The sequence below is a fragment of the Toxotes jaculatrix genome, chromosome 2 (assembly GCF_017976425.1).
Source record: "Toxotes jaculatrix isolate fToxJac2 chromosome 2, fToxJac2.pri, whole genome shotgun sequence".
In the NCBI taxonomy this organism is placed as follows: domain Eukaryota; kingdom Metazoa; phylum Chordata; class Actinopteri; family Toxotidae; genus Toxotes; species Toxotes jaculatrix.
Genome location: NC_054395.1, coordinates 7,297,403 through 7,320,227, shown reverse-complemented (window position 1 = coordinate 7,320,227; position 22,825 = coordinate 7,297,403). Strand labels below are relative to the sequence as shown.

The window sequence follows — 22,825 nt, the reverse complement described above, 5'->3', positions numbered from 1 at the left end:
ATTTCCTCCCTCGGTAAGTCTCCAAAACACCCAAACAAATCCCTGCGCCACCCTTAAAAGAAACACCTCACAGTGAACTATTCACAAAATATTTTCTTTTCTTACACGCAAAAATGTTGAGCTTTTGGACAAGTTTTTAAAAATGTCTTTGGGGCTAAGCAGCGTTGGCTGACAGAGAGGATTTTATTGAACTCACCGGCACAATAAATGTGAACACGTGCTTATTTGTGTCCTGAGTATCTCTCTGTCTCACCCACTCTTCTCACTTCTTTCTCAATCTTTCCCTCCTTCAACAGCTGCACCATATCAGCCTTTGGCTTAGCGCTGTCTTACACAATCCTTCGTCAAGCTACGCAGCCCCCTTTTCTAGCCTCCTCCTCCCCTCATTTCCTCTTGGCCCAGGCCCCCACCCTGTCCACCTCTTTCTCATTTACCTCCAAGCATGATCCAAGTCCTTCTACTTCCTTGAGACTCTAAATTCTGGTTTCTGGACAGGCTAGACAAAAACACACCTGACATGTCCTGTAATATTTCAGGCAACATGAAGCACCTTGCATTATGGTGTCGACTGTGGTCATGTGGTGTTGGTCTGAGTGCAGAGAAAACTTGTTTCAGGATTCATGTTGCCTGGAATGTCTACCACATACACTCAAATCAAGCCCCTAAAACTATTCATCAATTTTCCCACCTCCTCTTTTCATCCACAGCAACTTTATTCCTCCGTCTTTCCTCATCTCCATCTTTCTTCCACCATGACCCTCCCCCACTTTACTCACCGACTCAAACCCTCATTCCAATCCAAGCACCAGCTTCCTGTCTCTCATGGTCCCTCAGTATTTTGTTAGTCTCACACTTGACCTCCGTGCCCCTCCTATTACCTTTTTCACCTTACTACTATGCTCCTCACTTCTCAATCCATCTCTCCTCCTCTTCAGTGCCCTCCTCTCTTCCCCTCACCCTGCCACAATCCAAAAGAAAGGGAGCCAAAATTTCCACAAACAATTAAACTCCCGCCCTCACCCCCACCCCAATCCATCAGTCCTCCTTTTTTCTGTACCATGAACCGGAAATTCCTTGGTTATGAGCAAAAGGAAGAGACCGCATTACTGCACGTGTTGTTTGGCGGGGGATCACTGCATACGTCATGATTCACAGTCACGTTCTGCACTGATCAGTAGGGATATACTGTGCAGCCTTCATACCTGCATGTCAGTCTAACACATATGGAAGTGACTACGAGACTGAGGCAGTAGACAGAAATAATGCTCCACATTAGCAGTCTGAGGCTGGGGAATATTATGGGCTAACAATTTAAGACAGGAAACTCAAAAGGAATTCACCTATATGGGCATACAGAGAGTATGATCACAACCAGAAGCTGGAACAGGCATCAAAGATTTACATCATCATATAAGAAAATCTTTGCAAGTTTTAATTGTAGAGGATCAGCTCAGGCTGCTGTCTAGGTTTTCAATTCAGTGATGCTCTCTGCATGTTTTCACTTTAATTCCAAACACTGCATCTACATTCACAATATCAGCACACTAGTCTCTGTCTGTGTTAATTACTGCAGAAAAGACATAGAAACTTCTTGACTAACATCTAGAAATGTGCTTAATAAAGCAGCAGAAATTGACATTATCTGGTCCATTTCTCTTATTTGACCACTAGGTGCTGCTACTAACATACTAGTCATCATCAGCAGCTGTGTCAATGCAGATGTTAGTCAAGGCACATCTGTATTTGTGTGTGTGTTGGAGTTACATAGTAAGTGGGTAGGGGCACTGACCACATAGAGCCCGAGGTAGGGACTTTAGTAGTGATCTCCAGCCAAGATGTGTCAGAGAATATGTGGGAAAATTGTGAAGTAGTTTGGATCAGGTTTAGCTGAAAAAAAAAAAAATAGACATTATAAATCTATGAAAAGTATAATCACATATTTGTGCTAAGGATGAAAATAAACACACACATTAAATCAGATCGGTGAGTTGATCTGAGTATACTTATTGCTTCCTTCTGGCAGAAGGCAGGTGGCACAGGACGTGGCTCCCACTGACCCCAGTCACCTGTGACACCTCATCACCTGGTGTTTCCATTAAAAGCGCATGAAAACTTCAAATTTCAGACTCCACAGAATGTACTGAAAAAAAAGAGATCATGCTTAGAAAAAAATATATAGTTACAATATTCACTTTCATAAAAATATTATATAAAGCCTTAATTAGTTCAAATGAAAACTTAGAACATGACAGGTGGTGGTGTTAAAGGAGTGTATGGACATAATATACAGACTATGTTAAAACTGGGCCCCATTTAGTATAAGAGGAGGAGAGGAGCAGCCCAGAACCACCTCCTGCACATGGCATGGGGTCCATAATTACAAACGCCTCAGTACATATGCGTGTGAGCCACATAGCTACATGTTTGTTTATATGTTCAGTGTGAAGGATAATTCTGTAGTTATTTTATAGTTATTAACATTTTTTGTAACTATCACAGTGACTATAATATTGGACAGCATCATAAATCCATTTAGGGTTCCTGAAAAGATGTTTTAAGTGATCAAATAAATACTAACACTAAATCCCCTGAGGTACTTTCTGGATTGACCACCTCACTGACACTTGAGGTTTTTGTAGGAATGTCTTAATGATTAATTCAGCCAATCCAGATCGAGTATCCTTACGCTCCCCTCTAGAAACCGACCAATCGTGGGTTGAAATTCTAGTAATAGTACTCCACACATGCTTTTTAGCTGCGTGTGGCTCCACCCCGCAGCCCCAGTAAGGAGGGAGGACCGGAGTAAAGAAAACAAGTTATCTCATAGTCGCAAGCCATGTTATTGATGGCCTTACTGAGAATGAGGGGCAGCTTGTGAACCAGGGGATATGATAAGCGGGAAAATGAGCAAGGTAAGTCCGTTAGTGTGGAAGGAAAGTTGTGTCGGTGTGACTGTAGATTCACTTCATCCATGTAAATGTGCAGTGTTTGGAGTGTGTGTGGAATTTGGATAGATGTATGATGCTGGCTGTTCATGCGCATGTGTTGGCTGTGCAGTTGCGCACTTTGTGAATGTGACTGTCCTCTGTATAAACACCGTGACTTTAAGATCACGGCAGGTTTCTTCTGTACGAACTGTCCGCTCTGTTAAAGCTTAAACGTCTGGTAGGTGTACCAGATATTTTATTTATTTATTTATTTTTATGTTTTTAGGAAGTGGCTCACTGAGGCTGCGGGTCTACAGTATGTCTGTGCTGTTCATTAAGAGCTTCAGACCTTACTGTACCTGACTGTATGTTTAGTAACAGTCTCCCTCACATTTAAACCCTCAGCACTGTTTTTTTTTTTCGGCTGTTAAACATGAGGAACAGTGTAACAACTTACAGTGACTTGTTGCTGTTCTCTGATAAGTTGCTCTCAGCTTCATTAAACTGACATAAACTGCTGTGAACAGGGTCATATGATGCACCGAGCCCCCCCCTCGTCCCCCGTCCCTCGTCCCCATTGATACTGCGTCAGCGCCGGTCACTTCTCATTAGTGTCAGGTGAGAGTGTTTCTTGCGCGCGTGTGCGCAGATGATGAGGTGACAGGTGTTTTATTTCAGTAACTGCAGCTACAAAAACCTGTTGACTTGGAAGTGAATAAGCAGCCAGTCCTTAAACATTTGGAAGAAGTTTGTTTGATATCAGTCAGTACATCGTGTGGCTGAAATGTTTTCTTTATATTTATCCAGTAACTTTCCTTGTGTATTTCCCGCTGTAAATCTGAACAGGCCAATGCCAGAGACAGGAGCTGGAGTTTGGATCAGCTTCCTCTGACTTTCCCTTACCTTGTTTCTCTTGCTCGTCACTCATAAATGGACCGATCTGTGGTGTGGAGACTTGAAGTTTGTGTTTCCTATCTCATGCAGCGAGTTAAACTGTAATTTGGTTCAAAAATTAGTGCCCCGTTTAAGAAAAGTTGGCTTAAATTACACAAGAGTAATTGCAATTTGTTGCTTCCACCCTTGTCAGATTGTGATGACAGGCTAGGATTGAGTGTGTGCGCGTACACGTGTGTGTGTGTGTGTGTGCAATGTACAATTATCCCAAGGGGAAATTAAGAGCACAAGCTGACTAAATGTATGCTGTGAACAAAAATCTGTCATCTGTGTGTGCATGATCACATGCATGTGCTTTGTGCAGTGGCCCCTCATAGGTGTGTGTGTGTGTGTACATGCATGTGGACACTGGTTAATGACATGCCTGGTTCATATTCTGGCCAATTAGTGTTGGCTCCATATCATGATGCCAGGTTCCTATCCCCCTTTGCAACATGAGGAAAACAGCTATGGATAAACAACAAGATAACATTGTCCAACGTCTCCCAATCTTTCTTTGACTGATAACAGTGTGGTCATTAGCAAATTTCTCCTCTGAGAACCATATTTAATGAAGATAAGCGCCGGTCAGCCTGCATTTCCATAAGATTAGGTCAATGAAAAAAATCGGATTTTCTGTGAAAATCTGGGCAGGAAATTCAACCAAGTAATGCACCTCTTCCTCCTCCAACAAAAAAACACTGTTGCCTTTGAGCAAGGCACTTAAGCCAGCTGCTCCAATGGAGACGCTCAGTGGCCAGGAGTACAATGCTATGGTTGTGTTCACTATACAGCAGGTATTCTATATTTGTAATTATTGGGTGTAACTGAGAGGTTTGATAGTCCAGAAATGGTACATGATGGTGGTGTTTACTCGGGAGACCCCCTGTTTGCTGCCAAGTCAAGAAGGCTGAGACAGAGGCTGGTTCACATTCCCTTGTGCCAGATGCAGTTACACTGAGTTCAGATCTACAGTAGCAGCTATTCACTCTTACCTGGAAAATCCTGCTGCATTAAAAACAGGATGGATGCAAATGGATTCTCTTCTACTACAGCAGACGCAGCGAAAGGTTTCATAGGCATGTGTCTGAGGCTGCAATCAGATCAGATCTGGTCCTAACGCTCTTAACCATCGCTTAATCATCACCCCCTGGATGATGTCACCCACTTACTGAGGCCACTTCACAGTACATGGGTAACATTTTGAAGGAAAACAGATGGTGCATTTTGCCCGTAAATATGAACAACTGCAGCGGGGGGGTGTTGGTGCTGCTGCTGGAGCAGTAAGACCATGCTGTGTGTGTTTGTGAGTGTGTGTGTGTCTGTGTTTGCAGCAGGAGTCCAAAGGAACGGACGTGTAACATGGAGGCACACTGACCTCACCTCAGGAACAGGCAGTCTCTGTTCCTTCCACTGCCTGTCCCACCCTTTGGACACACACATGCGCTCACATACAAATGAACTGACACGCATTTATTAACACACATGCCGGCCTTGATGCCAAGAAATGATGCAGGAACCCAGATACCAGCCCATGTGAGACACTCTCAATGCAGGGTGGGATTAAAGTACACAAGAACTCCGAAACACACCAGAGTAACTGTGCGTGTTGTGGTGCATTAGCGCATAAAACCAACATGCTGTGATTTGGAGCCATTACAAAATTAACAATTTTTGGTTGTTGTCCATCTCTGATGGACATTGAACTTTCCCGCCAGAGAAATGGAGACTCAGGTCATTTCCACTGAAACTGAAGGTCAAGTCTGTAAATTCCTTTTTAAGCTAAGAATTCTTACCCCTCACTGCAGAAGACTTCGTATGTGATCGTCAGAGGGAAAACCTGCTTTGCACTCACACCATTTGCACACCAGATGCGATTTGACCTGCAAAACAACAGCAACAGTTAATCGATTAATCGGTTAAATTGAGAATTTAATCAGCAGTGTACTTGATGAAGACAAAAGTTGTTAGTTACAGACCTAAGTCTGGAACTAACAACTTGTCATAGGAGTGACGGGATGTGGAAGAACTGAAAATGGTTGATTTCGTTCAGTTGTGCTTGGGGATATAAAATCAATTATATGCAAAACAGGACAGCTTGATTAAATAATGGTTCTTTTTTTTAAAAAAAGCATTTCTGCTAGTACATAACAGCAGAGCTATGAAACACCTGCCACTTTTGGCAGTGTACAGCTGACACACAGCGAAGTGGTTGTGCCTGGCCTGTAAAATAATGACCTGAGGAGCTGGAGACAAAGTCCCAGTGACAATCACAGTTCTTATCATGACAAAATCAGTGAGAAGACTTTCCCTTCAAGGCCCTGACTGACCATCTGCAGCTGAAGCTGAGGTCAGTGTCCAGTCTTGTATTCAGTAATGAACCCCTCCCACACAATGCCCATCATTGTCTAAATATCAAGACTATATTTAGAAAAAATAAGAGGGTGGAGGCATGTGTGTGTGTGTGTGTGTGTGTGTGTGCGTGCGCGAATGGCTTTCTGTTCCTGGGTATTTGTTTTTACATTTGTATGCATAAATCTCAGCCTGTGTGTGTGTCCAACCCCTCCCTCGTTCAATCCAGCTACTGTTCTTTGACGGCTGGCAGACGTGCAGCAGGGAAGGGGAAGGATCTCTGGTTAGAAAGCATCTCTTTGACTCCAGAAACCTCTGGTTCCTTTTTCTGCCAGGAGGCTAAAAATATTAGAAAAAGGGCTTCTTGTGCGTAGCAGATGTTGTAGCAGAGGTGGGGTCTGTCCTGGCACAGGGGGGACACGGGGACGGGAAAAGGAAAGGGCAAGGCTGTCTGTTTCCACTGACTGTCTGCAGGGATACACATCTGCACGTGAGTGTGTGTGTGTGTGTGTGTGAAGCATATGTGTGTGTTTCTCTTCCTGAGGTCTCAGGTAGCTGTTTACAACTTGTGTCACTAGTGTGGAAATTTAGGCAGGTCCTGGCTGGTAGAGGCTGTGGAGCTCAGTTTGTGACATGTCAGTGATGGCAGATGGATCTAGATTTCGAATGTTACACTCTGCTCTGTTTTTCAGCTCTTTTGTCTCAGGCAGCAGAAATGTAAGTTTCTTTATTAGCTCAGAGTACTGAGTACTGAACAACATATGTTTTAGCAGAGGAAGATGTTTTTTATCCGTTACAGCGGTGACAGTAATTACTATCCTGGGGAACGGGCTCAGCATCACAGGTTGTTTGTGCTCATGCACTAAGACTCTACCAGCTGTTTTTTGCTTCCTCTGTTGTAATACTCCTCGAAGCTGTAAACCTCCTTCACTGTGGTTTCCTCTGCTGGACTCCCAAGTTGAGCTGAGTTGAGTATTTCAGTAGATTTGGTTCCTAACTCAGTTTGCACAGTATTCTTTTCTTTATTAAGCTGTGAATACACTGATACTTGTGGTCATTTCCCCATGATACAGGACTCATGCTTTGATACAGGACTCACGCTTTATAGTTTCTAGGCTGCTGAACTAAGAATTATTCTGTATTTGGCTTTGTGTTTTACTTTCTTACCATAATTGCATACAGTCTAGTATACCGCAGTTAATGCTGCATGCAACTAAAAGTACTTTACATAAAAATTAATGATTTAACAAAATAATTGTGACATCTACAATGAAATAAGGACAAAGGGAGTAAGAAAATAAAATAGTAATAAAATAAGGTAATGACGATGTTTTAAAGGTTCAGTACTTTCACCGTGCTAATGTTAGTGAACTAATATTCACCCTTCTTTCACTTACTTTTGTCTCTCATTTCGCCTTCCTGTGGGGCAGAAAATAAAACAATTAGTAAAGAGTTGCACTTGTATTTGAGCCATGAACTTAATTCCAGTGATATTATTTACATTTCAGATCCTGTGTTTGTTTGTTCAGCATGCTCTCTGTGGACATAGCAGAGATCAAACCTGCAAACATTTGGAAAAAAACAGTTGTCACTCTTACTACTTGGCTGACATATTGCATTGCTAATGACAAAGAAAAGTAGCACACCCACAATTGATTTGTTTATTTTTTTTATGTAATGATTTCTTTCAGCATTTTAAGCCTTTGTTGGATAGCCAAGCAGAGAGATGACAGGAAATGAGGGGAGAGAGAGAGAGAGATGGGGATTGACATACCACAAAGGTCCCTGGCCGGATGCAAACAGGGGACGTTGTGGTTCATGATCGGCGCCTTAACCCCCCAGGCATCCATTGTCAGCTGTGTGAAATATAAAGTGGTTTCATCAAAGTCAGACGATTTACCCTCTAGTTTCTTCACACGAACCAGAGTATAGCAGCTTATGTCGGTGTCAAATGTGAGACCTTATACAGCATTCAGTAGCAGGGTTGTGTATCACTGTCTGACCATGATTGCCTGTGGTTGCACCATATAGTGGTCTTGATTGTGTCTGAAACAGAAGGAATGCTGCCAGCCTCTCCTCTATGTGTTTATCTCTCAGCCCACTTCACCACTGTGGTTTAGCTGACAGTAACTGGTTGCTTTTTTAAACTCACCGTGGGCCCCATGTGTATACTCATGCACGCCTGTACACACACACACACACGCACAAAGACACACACACACACAGTCACACATACTCCACTAGATTATTGCAGTTCATAGATGATAATGAGGGTATTCTATAGACTGAGTCCTCAAATACTCTCACAAGAAGTGTGAAAGTTTGTGGGAAACACTTTGGGTTACTTTTGCGACAGCGTGTGATGAAGTCCATATTGAACATGCTGGGCCAATAGGCATAAATGTCAAAGCAGAGCTAATGAGCAGGGAATACATGAGCTAGTTAAACTGGTCATGAGACGAAGGAACATTTGTTATGTTTGGGGTTCAGGAGAGGGGGTGCTTGAAGGAAAGAAGGAGAGCCAAATCAAGGATTCATCAAAACAGGATCAAGTTAAGAAAAAGATAAAATGAAACTTTAATGAAGCTTGTGTGGATTTTGGTTTGTTACTGTGAGGAAAGTATAAACAAGAATATGCCAAATTATACCGAGTCAAAAAAAAAATTAATGGACATCCCAAAATGAAAAATATACAACTTCCAAAAGTGATGACTGCACAGTTTTTAGAGAGGGACGTCAATCTCCAGACCACAGCATTATTACATAACAGACATCGGCTCACCACCAACCCCTGAGCCACCCACCCAGTCCACCTCCACCATCCAGGGTGCTGTGGTCATAGTACACTTGTACTGGAGCAGGCCAGCAGCCGCTGAACACAGCTGGCAGAGGGGTGATGCCAGGCAGGCAGCTGTCCAAACACTGTCCAGTCCCGAGGACAGAGTCAAAGCAGTGGGATAATGGAAAAAGTGTGCAAACAGCGCTCTGTCTTTGTTACCAAGGAGGAAAAGCACACACAGGGGAAACAAAAACCCCTTTATGTATATGTATCAGTTTAATCATCCAAAGCTATGGAAACGTGGATGCTGAGCAGCCTTAGCAGCACGGTCACTTTCTTACACATTGCTGTTTTTTCATGGTGATGATGTTGATGGTGTGTGTGTGTGTGTTTGCACCCATGTTTGCCCTGAGACGAGTGAACAGAGAAACACCTTCTGTCCCAAATCCTGTGTTTATGCCTGGATACCTGCCAGTTTCCAGAATAAATGTTCTGCCTGTCAACATGACATGGCGCTTACTGCTATGGGGGTACTCACATGCCCCCCCCCATCTATTTTTTTCCCTTCTTCTCCCATTATGTATCCATGCATGAAACATGCTAAGCAATCCCTGTACTTAGCCTGTCTCATGTTCAAAGCCTCCTTGGAGTCACGTCAGGCCCAGTCATCTGTGGATCTGATCCCATGTTGGGAAACAAAGAGGCTCAGGGTGGGCAGGGCCACCACACCAACTAACACACATACACACACGTACACACTAGCACACACACTCACACACACATGTAGTGAGGCACGTGAACATGAGAGAGTAAAGTGGTATATTTAGTTTACTTTCCACTTCTCTCACTGTCTTTTAAGAATTAGTCCAATACTTTTGCTCTTTTTTACTTTCCAACACACACACACACACACACACTAAGGATTATAATGGGGCATGGGCGGGAACCATGAGGATTATTACTGGAAGACAGTTACACAACCAGAACAGAAGTTCAAGAGGCAAAGGGAGCAAAGAAGTAGAGAATGGATGTTGCCATAGTTTTGCACATACATCCTTGCACACACACTAACTCACACACACTCATTCAGACAACTACACACCATGGTCTGTCATACATACAGGTTAAAGCTTACAGTACAAAGCTACTGTCATTAATACAGTTCACTAACTCATCAGCCATTACTTAGTTTTCTTCTTTCATTTAGTGGAAAGAGTTGTAGAAAATCCAGTTTCTTTGTCTGTCTTGTGTTCATGCCTTCACATGAAAGCGTATAAACAGTTGACACACAACATTTAACATCTGCCAAGTCCAACTCTTGGCTGCAGGTCAAACAAGGATTCTTGCAGTGTTCCTGAGAGCAGGCAGCAGCACAGACTGCAGTGCCACATCTGGTCCTGTATCAGGTTGCTGACTGAGTGTAAACCTCATTTTTCTGTGTGTTTGTGTTTGTGTTTGTGTGTGTGTGTGTGTGTGTGTGTGTGTGTGTGTGTGTGTGTGTGTGTGTGTGTGTGTGTGTGTGTGTGTGTGAGCAGGCGGGGAAGGGAGAGCCCCACATCTTCAAGGAAAAGACCTTCAAAAAGAAGCGGCAGTGCATCGTGTGTCGTCAGAACGTGGACCACGTGGGCTCCTTCTGCAGAGGTACATGTTGCTAACATGAGGTCAAGTGAAGTTGTTTGTGTTGCAGCTCTGAGATCTGAGTTCATCTGGATGGTCTAGAAAAATATTCCAGATGATGCAGTGTTAGACTGAAAGTCTATCTGAGAGTCTAGCTATCTAATAACACCGGTAGCACATAGGATGCACGACACAGGCTGCAGGACTTAAAACTGAAGAAGTATGGAGTGTAACTATGCAGTAACACAGCAGGGTGATACCAAGATTTTGACTCTCTTGTCTTTTTGTCTTTCCTCCTCCCTCTCTACTTTTCCTAAGTATGCAAGACAGCCACCCACAGGAAGTGCGAGGCCAAGGTAAGGATCAACGTCCATTTGCACCGTATGGTGGATGAAATATTTTCTATATATATATTAGGTATATTTTCTGTTTTTGTGCATTTTGCTGATAAAAAAAAAAAATCTAAGCTTCCACTTCAAATCTGTGAGGAGCAATGAGGAGACATTAATGTTCCTCTAATTTAATGCATGAAACAAACACATTAATGTGCACTTTCTAATTTGCTCTACATTTGGATGGAGCACTGTCACAACCTGACTACACCAAATGAAATGCATTCACATGGACTCATCGAGTCAGTGACCCTGGAAGAGAGCCATCCTTGTATGTAGATATTGATGAGGCTGAACTGGACTATATAGGGATAACATAGAAATGCTAATCTGAGTCGTTTAGTGTGTTGTCATGCCAGTGAGGTGTGAAAAGACACATGACAGTGACTCTATGAGAGCAGAAGTCCCAAGATCTGTGCTAATATGAAGGTCGCTCAGTTGCATTCCTCAGAAAGAGCTCCAAGCCTTGCTCCAACCCCACACTGCTGCCTCTGTGAAAGGGTCATTGATGGAGGGATGGTATGATGAATAGACAGAGGGATGCAGAGGGGGAGAATGCCAGCCATGGCCAGAGTGACGAAGGGGGGCCAGAGGCTGAGGCAGGGAGCCTTGGCAGTCCACGGGCGAAGGAGAGAAAGCCAAAGGCGAAGGCATGTGGCATAGACAAGACTAATTCCTCTAGCATCCCTCCGTCTACTTGTCTTTTATCTGAGGGAAGGAGAGCCTTGAGGATGTGTCAGAGATGAAAGGGTAGCTTTGAAATGGTACATGCAGTAAAAAAAAAGTAGAATCTGGCCTTTTAGGACAACTTGTGATGTGGCTTTTCTTTTATTCTTGCATGGTGTTTATAAGTTGTTTATAAGTTACTGCATGGACATGTTATTCTGTGAAGGCAGATAGGTATAATATTTTTTTAATCTCCCAGTGTAGGACATAGTGTCCTCTCTATATTTAATGCATCAATGAAAAGATTGATACCACTCTCATGCTAAATATGACACTACAGCTGGTTAGGTTAGATTCGCATAAAGATTGAAAACAGGGGCACAGCTAACCTGGCTCTGTCCAAAGATAAAACCAAAATCTGTCATTTTTACACCTCTGTTTTTATACAAATTAAAGCTTGGTAGGTAGACCCAGGCCAGCTGTTCCCCCTTTTTTCCAGTTTTTAAGATAGCCAGCTGCTGGCGATAGCTTCATTTTTAGCTTGCAGAAATGAGAGCAGTATTCTTCAAAACATTGAATTATTTAATTCAAAATAAAAAGGTCTGAAAAGAAAATGTTACTCTATCCCTAAGTGTAGAGGCATTCCCTAATTTGCTGTAGATATTTTTAATGGCACAAGAAATGATGAATCGCCAAAAGGCAACAGCCATGTTATCACAACAATTGACTTTTCATATTGTTATCTCTTTTTGGAAAGAAATCCTGGAACAGTCACAAGCGAGCTCATTGGGCAACAGCAGAAGATTCCACAGAAATGTTCAACATTTATTAATTGTGATGATTGATTACAGGAAGAAGCAGGATGTTGTTTGATAGCCTGACTGTGACTGTCTGATGTGTGGTTGTTGACTGGTAGTTAAACAGCGATATCCATCGTAGCTGTCCAGGAAGGGAGAGGTCGGATAAGGCAGGGCGTGGGGGTCTGGCTGCTGTTATCTACCCCTGTATGTAGAGGGAGATGGGATGGCATCAGTGTCTAATACTGTGAATTCTAAAATGCATGCTTATTTAGTAATGATAGAGACATTGGCCATTTATAGATCTAAATCACAGATCTCAACTGTCTTCGGTATACTGCTATATGACCTGGTTTCCTCACTTGTACTTGATCCACATTTGGCAGTTCTTACCTAAAACCTTGTGTTTGAATCAACCACCTCTAACCTCCTCGATGAGCATATTTACTGTGTTTATGTGCAAACACACACATCTGGTGGTCTGCCATCTGCAAGCTATCCTGTTCTCGCCAGGCTTCTATTTACATCACCAACTGGCTGGTATTGCCGTAAGCTCAGTGACAAATCATCTCATTACTACACCGTCCAGTATCCTGTCAGTGTGTGTCTGCTCAGGTTCCCTGGAAAAACCCTCTACACTTTTATTAAATTTCCCTCCCAGAGAGAATGATTGGTGCTCAGTTCATGTGTTTTTTTTTTTTTTTTTTGGTTGTCCTCTGTCACTCTGTTCCCTACTCTTTGCCCACAAGGTCAACAGCCTCCAGCTGGATCATCTCTATTCTATTAAAAACACAGACTTTCTCTCTGTCTCTCTCTCTCTCTCTCACACACACACACACACACACACACACACACACACACACACACACACACACACACACACACACACACACACACACACACACACAGAAGGCCATAAAGAGTTTTATTTCAGCATGTTCTTCTTTCAGAGAACACTTCCTCCTTATCTTTGATCCCAAGTGGAAAATTTTGTCCACAGGGAATTTAGGGGGAGAGGGAGAGAGGGTTACTAGGGCCCAGGAGCAAAGAGATGGAGGGAAGGTTGGGGAAAGACACAGAGATAGGGAGGGGGAAAGAGAGAAACAGTGGGAGGAGGAAGGATTAAAATTAGTGAAATGCAGCCCGTGACGAGTTTATCAGTCTGTCTGTCCAATTAGGCAAGAAGAGTCATTTCCGCTGGGAAAAGAAAACTCCATGACTGACTGTTTCACTGACTGGCTGACTGCTCAGCTCTGAGACTGGTCACACAGGGGAACCCCACTGATATGAAATCACACAGGGAGGTTCGCTGAATGAGCGACTGGCAGACATACTGTACGATACTGGTATGAAACCTACTGACGCTTACTGGCTGACAGAAAGAGTGATGGACATTTAGACTGACTGACACTGTGACTGGCTGAGTGGTGTTTACTCTAAGTAGACCAAGTGGGCCATCCATAAATAAATGCACCCATAAAAACATGCATTTGGACATGACAGGTTAATAAGGTTAGAAACTTTAAGAAAATTAAAAATTGTTTTGCCTCCTTGGTTGCATTGCTTTCCATTCACTGCTCTGTCACGATGTTGCTATGCACATGATTAACTTCTCATCTGCACAAAATTTCAAAGGTCTGCTGTGTTTGCCAGTAACTCAGTGACAGACTGGCTGACTATTAGTGTGACTCCTCACCTAAAAGACTGACTGATGTGGAGACTGAAAATACTTAAACTTTACTACTGTCCAGTGCATAGTACTGACTTGTAAAATTGGCAGTGCAGAGCTGTTTATCACAGTAACGGCACATTCCTGCTTCCCATGTGCGCGTCGGGATTCCTTATTGTCTCTCGTCTTTGTCAGACCTCTTATCTGCTCAACATGCCAAAATACATTTTACATGTGACCTGTTTACACTGCTCCCTCCCCTTTACAAGAAGAGGATGTACAATCAAGCACAGATAGACAGAGCGGAAGTGGGGGAGGATGCAGGGATGAGAGGCAGAGCAACATAGCCTAACCGCCTGATGTTTCTCTAACATAAAAGCCTTTCATCAGGACAGTTGTGGTTTGAGTCCTGCTTTCCCAGATCCTCTTTATTTTTTAGTAAAGATGGAGCATTTTAGAAGAAAGACACACATACAGCAGAGGAAACAGTGTGCAAACTACTTTTTCTTTCTCTGATACTGTTTTAAACCCTGGTCTTCCTTTACTGGAGCCATTTTCCTCACGGCCATATTACATATTAAATTTTTGTCTGCCTAACATCCGTATTAGTGGCAGTAATTGAATTTATTCCAACTCTGTTCAATGTTGCATTGTTCTTGCTAACTTTGCATCAACTAAACTGATCCTTACATGAAACCATACAGCACAAACAGACCATAGGAAGTTATGTGGAGATGGAATGATGGAGTAATGGCAAAATAATCCATGTTTTCCCAACATGCAGCTGACCCCAACATCCCCCTCACCCTACAGACTTCCTGTCAAAAGGAAACCTCCATGTCAAACCTATGCCTGGTTCCAGTGATGTTACTATAGGAATATATCACTCATTGCCCTCATGGCAGTAAAAAGATAAAAACCACAGCTTACTTTTTAGAAGCTTTCAGTGCGAAGACTGACACAAAGGTAAAACATATCCAAGTTTAGGTATCAAAACATTCAGTTTACTGTAAGCAACCCTCTTAATCACTTCAGGAGGTGGTGGGAAGCATCACAGAAATGTAGTTTTCAGGGATCTCAGTGACGTCAGTAGTGAGCAATCTCTGGTTAGAGCTTTGTGGCCTTGAGCCCAGGCCTCTGGTTTCTGTCCTACAGGCCTAGCACTTCACCAAATACTCATGTAGTCATTGTGAGTCATTCAGGATAACAAGATCCAACTGTATCTTTTTAACATTACCAGGACCATGACTGTCTCTTCTGACTAAAGGAGTCGCCACTTTATCACAGACAGCTCTGGTAATTGCATAGATTGGCTGGCGTGTTTTGAGTCTGAGCTGTGTGCGTCCCTGTGTGTGTTTGTATGTGTGTATATGTGTGTTGTGTGTCTGTGCGAGAAGGTGAGTGAGTGATGTTGTGGAGAGTTATTAAAACCATAAGCATGACAGCTAAGTTAGCCAAGTTTGTGTGTGTGTGTGTAGCAGCAGGGGCATAGGCTGCACTAATTGGTCAGTGGATTTGGCCTGTTTTAAATATAACAGGAAGAGACCGTTTGTATATCTCTGCCACCAGGGATCTTAAATATTGACACCCACACTGGTGCAGGACATGAGTCACAGATTGTAGTGTTATCCACTGTTACTGTTTATATACTGGCATTTAATTTAGGCTCATTACACATTATGATACACACACACACACACACACGCAAGAACATAATTGATATAAAGCTGGAGTTGGAAGAAATGTGTAGAAATCCTGGGAGGAAGTAATGCTTACATCACAAGCCTGTGTCAACCCATCAACTCTTTAACTCCCTCGAACTGCTGATATTGATCTAACTAAGCATAACATCTGGCTCCACCAGATGAATGCCTGTGACTAACGAGCTGTTCCCGTCTTCTTGTTTGCTTTTCATCGCTTTCATTTTGTGTTGTGTCAGCTCCTTAAATTCACCTCCCTAGGTCTCAGGGAGATGATAAACAAAAACATTAAAAAAAAAAAAAATCAGAAAGACAATGAAGACTCTCACCGCAGGGTCATCTTGTTTGTGAGATGTGGCGTACTACAAAAGAAGATGGGCCCTAAAGGAAATTGTTGACAATGCACAACGCACAACTGAAGAATGTGAATGCATTTTTGTGCCTATGGTAACCACCGTTTAGGCTGAAGGGTGCTGCAAATATAGAAAGAGGAGGGGATATTGTGCTTTTGGGGATTGTGTCACTGCCTACTTATCAACAGGATGAATGACAGAGATGCAGCTCAACCACAGAGGGAGAGAGAGACTGAAGATCTGTAACAGTGGCCTGTGTTTGTTGGTTCACAGGAGATTTTTCCATTGTTGATCTCTCCCAATCTCATCCCGGCCCACGTCTTCCTGCTTTGCTTATTTACCCACGCTTATTTTTGTCCGGATTCGAGCCTTCAGCCTCTGTTTGGCTTGGGAGAAGGGTAAAGATGGATGGATGAGAACAGCACTGTGGTGAACTATGTGGATGTGCTTCAGCCTTCTGCATGGACCTAGAAAACCTCTGGACAAGTAACATGTGTGCTTGCTGTTTGTGTTTTGTCCATCTGCATAACTTTATGAGTATATCATGTAGTCGGTGTAGTCATAACTGTTGACCCCCAGCTCCATAACAGGGATTTGCTTCCCACCCAGTCATTAAAGCTCCCCACTGGAACCCATGTGACCTGTGATATCTTCGGCCTCCCTCTCAGCTGCTTGGAGCAAAAATGAAACAGCTAGAGACAGAGACCCTTTTCTTTCCTTTTGGGGTCAAAAGAAAGTGTGGGAACAAGAGACAGAGAGGAAGAGAGGAATATGTGCTGAACAGTGAGGGGAGAAAAAAAAAAAGAAAACAGACAAACGCTTTGTTAGCCGGCCTCACATAAAGAAAAGCACCAAATGTGTGAAAGGGGATTCCTAAGTCTTGGGGATAGACATATTTCACCCATAGGTGTTGTTTTTACTTAGTTATGGCCTTGAAGTCCCCCTTGACTAAGGCAGGGTGCTTTCTGGTTTTCTCATGAAGTCCACCTTGTCATGATTAAGAGGCATTAGACATGTGGGGTACATTTGAAGGATGGTTATACATCTAAGCCAGGTAACTCTCAGAACTGCCATAAAATGAGTCCTGCAGGTTTGTGCAAAGGGAACGACCATCTGCAGTTTTAACTGCCAGGCATACATAAAAAGTTTAAGTTAGTCTAAACATTAAGCTTTCTGTTCATCTGTTTCCATAGGTGCATGGAGTTCACAAAAGATGGCATGCTGTCAGAACTCTTGGATGCCTTACTAAACTTCTGACGGCAGGACTTAAAACAGAGACAATTACAAGAGCGTGATAATCTGTACAGTGGTAACTATTACAGAAATCCTCCCTAAGCCTGCGTATAACCCACATGACAAACAACTTTCCAAGTGATTTCTCTTTGGGTCACATTCCAGTACAACAGCAGTCAGCGGGCATGTTAGAAAGTGGGATTTCTATCATCTTGTGACAACCAAATTGTTCCACTAACCCCTCAAAGCAGGCTTTGATACCCAGAAAGTCATACAGAGTGGCCAAGAGCAAAGGTATTATTTTCTACCCATGGTGACCAAAAGGGCTTGCATGTGAAAGTAGATGCATGTGAAACTGAACAAAAAACAGTGGGTGTGATTGCCTACTCCCAGTCCCAACACACTTCAATGTGAAATTAGTGTGAAAAAACATCCCTGTTACTTGTCTTCCTCCTTTTTTAGCACGGTTTTAATTGGCTCTGACAGTTTTTACATACATTCCTTTTACTGTTCATCTATATGGAATTTGAACTATGAGAGAAAACAGGTGTAAGACATAAAGATATAGCATATTGCTTAAACTCTCGACAAGCATGAGCAATATTGCCTTGAGGGTAGTACAGGATTAATAAGAATGTCTGCTGGGGTGGAGGTAGCTACAACCCACCAGTCAGATGTTTTCCCATGATAAAAAGTAAACTGTGACTAAATCACTGGTTGAGAGATTGTGAGGGATGCAACAGCAACTGGGTCCCCCCACTTACACTATGAGTTGGGTGCGTGGCTCCTGTACATCCAAACCCATGGATCTCATTTTGTGCCTGTGGGTTTCGGCAGTGTAATCCCGTCATAGAAACTGTTACTACGACTGGCCAAATTACCATTACAGAAGCTGGTGAACTTGCTTTGTCCTTTTTTCGTAATCTTAGACGTATCTGTGCTAGTTTGTTGAGTCAGTTGTCTGCAGGTGCTTCATTGATTATGACCTGTTGTATCATTATTTTTGTAATCAGAGACAGAGTTACCCTCTGTGATTCCATTACTCTAAGACATGGCCATGCTCACTCAAAGGCCCCTTGCATTCTTGGCTAGTTCGCTCGATGGCGATGATGAAAGCACGCAAGGTCACAGCTAGCATCGGCTTTCACCGCTGATTCGTTGCGGCTTTCATCAGTGTTCTCTGATTGGCTCTCCCAGGGGAACCAAAGGAATGGGGGACTATTAAGCCTAAGGCTAACCATCAAAGGAAATGCCACATAAGCGCTGCGTTCATATGTAATCAGGGAGCAGATATGGTTTGATCTCGACTGTTTGCAACACTTTGTTTTGCTCGCAGATGTAGAAACTTTTACGTCTTAGTACCTGCTCTCAGTGAACTACGATTCTTGCAGCAATAATGCAGGACTTAGTTTAATTATGCAACAGTTTAAGTTGTTTGTGTTCATCTTGCTCATTGCATAATGTCTTTGTTACATAGGGAGAGAGTGAGCCATTGTATTACTTCATTACACACAAGTACTCATTTATTTCTGCTCTGTACAGTTATTGGGAGCAAAAACTGAACAGAGAAGTAACAAGTGAGGTTCTGTCAAGCTATGGTAATGAGGAGCTGTCGCCATTTTTAAAAATCAAATTCAACAAATTCTAAGTGACATGTAACTCATTCCAACATATGAACATTTGAACATTCAAGAACATTTGAATTAATTTGAACATAACCCTTATAACCTAATCCAAAACTACACTGTGGAATTAACGTTTCCCTCATTTACGGTACTTCAGCTGCTTCTCTTATTCATAAGCTAATCTTACAGTAAGATTAGCTTATTACTATCACTGCTGAATCCAAAATACAAAAGGTGTTTTTTGGGAAGCCAATGTTTTAATCCAATATTTCTACAGACTGTGTGGCTATTGCTGCGGCCTACAGAGCAGACTTAACATACTGTATATTCCAGCAAAGAAGAAGAGAGGAGAGTGCCATGGTACAATCTGGGCAGGAAGCGCACATCTGTGAGATCACGAAAGTACCTTTTAAGACGCCATCCACTGCGGAATAACAGCGAAAACATTACATTTTAAAATTCCCCTTAATGTTTGCATAGGGAAGCTGTGATAGACTCACAGGATAATGTATTTTAGAAACGCACTATGCTGGAGTACAAGGAACAACCTGTTGCTCCTATACAGTGTGAATTTTGAATTCAAATGGACCAATTACTGACTGGTAGTTTGAATTTCAAATAAAAAGTGACAGCTGCCAACCATGGGGACGAATATATTAAAACTTGTATGTAATATTTTTCAAACAGAAGAAAAACAATGAATATATTACCATGAATAGCATAATAATTACGCCATATTTGTCCATCATATACCGAATCACTCTCACACACACTGTTGCAGGCTCTCACAAACTTTGCCCTCACATACGCGTTCTCAGCAATAACATACCAAGGCTGCTACATCACCCTCTAGTTATTCCTCTTAGAGCCTACAGCTCTTAAGCCATGTGTTGAGAGCAGAGAGCCGTGCATTATCCATTAGCTATCTCCTTCTGCTTTGATGGATCAAAGAGCATGTAAAGAGCTGGAGGAGCCAGGGTCGCTGCAGCAAAACAAAAACGGACAGAGGGGATGAGGACAGAGGACTGGCAGATGGGGAAGGAGGGAAGAGGGTAGGGGAAGGGATGGAGGAGGGGTTGGGTGGGGAGATGGGAGAGAAAGTTACAGGGGTCAGGGCTTTCTGAGTGTCGCCAGCTGGACCCACCTGAGAGGAGACAGTGGAAGGGAAGGGAGGGGCAGCACTTGAAGTCATGCTACTTCTCTTGAGCTACTTCAGCATCTACTTTGGTAGATAAATTGGTTTAGACACGTAGCCAGCAGAGCAAGTTAGAACAGGCCAGCTAGTCCTGGGTCTTTGTCTTTTTCAAGGATATTTGGTTACTGATGGACACAAGGGATCAAATCTGTGACCTTCCAGTTTTAAGACCTTTCCAGGCATTGAAGTAATAGGCATTGAATAATAGTGGGTGTTCAAATGGAAGAGTGCAGAGAGTGAAAAGGTTTCAAGAAAACTAATAGGTGGGAAGTTGGAGAGGTAAGGGGAAGACAAACAGGAAGGGTTTTGTGAGAAACAGATTAGAGAAGAAAAGGAAGGGAAGAAAGAGGAAGGAAATATTGGGATTGAGCAAAAAAGCTGGAGAGAGAGAATAAACAAAGGAAGAAAGACTGGAAAGAACATGGAGTAGGACAAGAAAGAGCTGAAAATAAGACAAAAGGAGCAGAAAAGCAGAAGTCGAGAACGAGGGCAGAAATGAACTTCCACAGAGAGAGAGCAGGCCAGATGAGAAAAAGGGCACAAGAGGGATGAAAAGAGAAGGAGAAAGATGGGTGGAGGTCTATTAGCAGGAAGTTTGTGCGTAAACGTTGGCCTGAGGAGATGGAATCTGGTGTGGTGTGTTTGTTCTGGCTTAGGGGCTGCCCTCAGCAGGCCCCTCTACTGGGTGCTGGAAGTGAGGGATGTAGAGGAATAAATGGAGGAAAGGAGGGAAAGATTAGAGAAATGAATGGGTCAATGACCGGTGTGAAAGCGGTGTGAAAGTGTGAAACGCAGGTAAAGCCTGATTCATCCTGTGTTCAGAAATGGGTGCACAGTCAAAATTGGGTAACTGAAGTCATAACAACTAGAAATTTGAAACAATGTGGACTCTCTGGAGTATTTCCAGGACTGGCTGAGTGAGGAGAAACTGGAACCAGTAGATGATTCCAGAAGGTTTTGATTTTTCTTGTTAGACACTAGTTGAATCGCTGCATTTTCCAGCAATACCACCAGATTTCATTATGAGTTTTGTGGCTTGTCTTTCATTGAACACTGCGCACATCAAGACCCACAAAGCAAGAATGAAGTGTTAGTTGATTCGATAACATGCAGACCTCCCAGTTTTTCCAGGACTTTCCCAGTTTACATTGTCCGTTCATCTGCTGAAGCTGTTCTGGAGACTCATTGAAACACTTTTATTTTATTTTTTTCATATTTTTTCTTTTTTAATTTTTCATTTCTTTATATCCTGTTCCCGTCCCCCATACCCAAAGAGGTATTTGACCAGGACAGGAAGGAAGTAATTGCTTCCAATGATAGTTGGAAATCTAGAGTTGTTTAGCAGAATGTCAGAGGTAGGGTATGGGATGTAAAGTTCTGCTTGAGCCCCCAAATCAGATCCAGTCATGCAACATTTAAAGAACAACTGAAAGCCACATTTTTGTCGTGGCAGATGAGTTTCATATGTCGCTGCAGAGTCCAATTCACTGTCTTTTTAAACATGGCCTTTTAGACATGCAATACTTAATGCGTGTTTCAGACATATTAAATGAAACTGACCTACAACAGCCAGAGGGAATTTAGAGAAATTTTGAGCCTCACCCAGCCTAAACCTATCTGGTCATGAGTTGGGTTCAGGCTACGAATGAAAACCAACCGCAATACAGGATAAGATTTGAGATCCATTTCCCTACAGAGATGGAAGTAAACATTAATTCTCAGAGTGAGTCATACAGGAACATTGTCCAGTTAGTCATTTGATAGTCAACGTTCAACCTGAACCTGTTTCCTGTGACTTTTCTCAAACACGGCAAGTCTCGATTTAGCTCATTATCTGTCCCCTTGCCTTCCTGTTGATGTGTGTGTAGTTACGTACAAGCAGCAGTAAGAGACTGAGCTTGATGCTTGAGAGAGAAGGGAAGAAAGAAAGATTAACGCTGACTGCACAACACATACACACTGTGGTGACACACCCCCAGGTTCAGGGCCTGGGTAACTTCCCTTTCATGCACAGTCCTTGCCCTTTTCCTGTATCCAAATAAACAGTCCAAAAAGGGCTCTGTGGCGGGAACACTGCCTTTTGTGTGTGTACACGTGTGTGTGTCCATGTGTTGCGTGTATTACGTAAGCATGACTGTGGCCCTCGGCCCCCCTTCATTAGGGCTGCTGTTCAGCTCCTGCTTCCTTTGGTCACAGTTCATTGACCTGTAGGCCCATAACAGACATGGGAGTCGGATGTGTCTCTCAGTGTGTTTCTGTCTCACTGCTCCTCCAGCTGCGTAGCTGTGTGTGTTTGGCTCCACAGTCGTACATACTTTACATTTTGTAAACATGCTCTCAAACATCAGCTGTACTTGTGTTTACTTGGCACTTATGTGTATCTAAGTAGTTGTACAGACACTGTTTTCTCTCGATTCATCATCATTTGGCTCTTAAAAAGTCGCTCTGTGTATTCCTCCCCCTGTCTGGCCTCAACAAGTCGCACTGCTGAACTGTCTGTTAGTGGTGAAATACTATCTTAATCTGAGATGGGCTGCATTCAGTAGTTGACAAACTGAAATACATTTTTTGGGCAATTACACATTCC

At 42.9% G+C, this 22,825-nt stretch overlaps 1 protein-coding gene across 4 annotated transcripts in view; it reads left to right on the top strand.

Annotated features, from left to right (window-relative positions):
* tns2a (tensin 2a) overlaps window positions 1-22,825 on the top strand; it is a 46,633-nt gene that overhangs the window by 4,105 nt on the left and 19,703 nt on the right. For 3 of the 4 annotated variants that reach the window (XM_041053896.1, XM_041053904.1, XM_041053886.1), the window contains exons 2-3: window positions 10,527-10,632; window positions 10,927-10,964. In XM_041053896.1, coding sequence (XP_040909830.1) covers window positions 10,527-10,632; window positions 10,927-10,964 — 144 coding nt within the window. Of the gene's footprint in view, window positions 1-2,789; window positions 2,913-10,526; window positions 10,633-10,926; window positions 10,965-22,825 lie in introns of those variants that run through there. The other variant, XM_041053912.1, reaches the window with a different exon arrangement.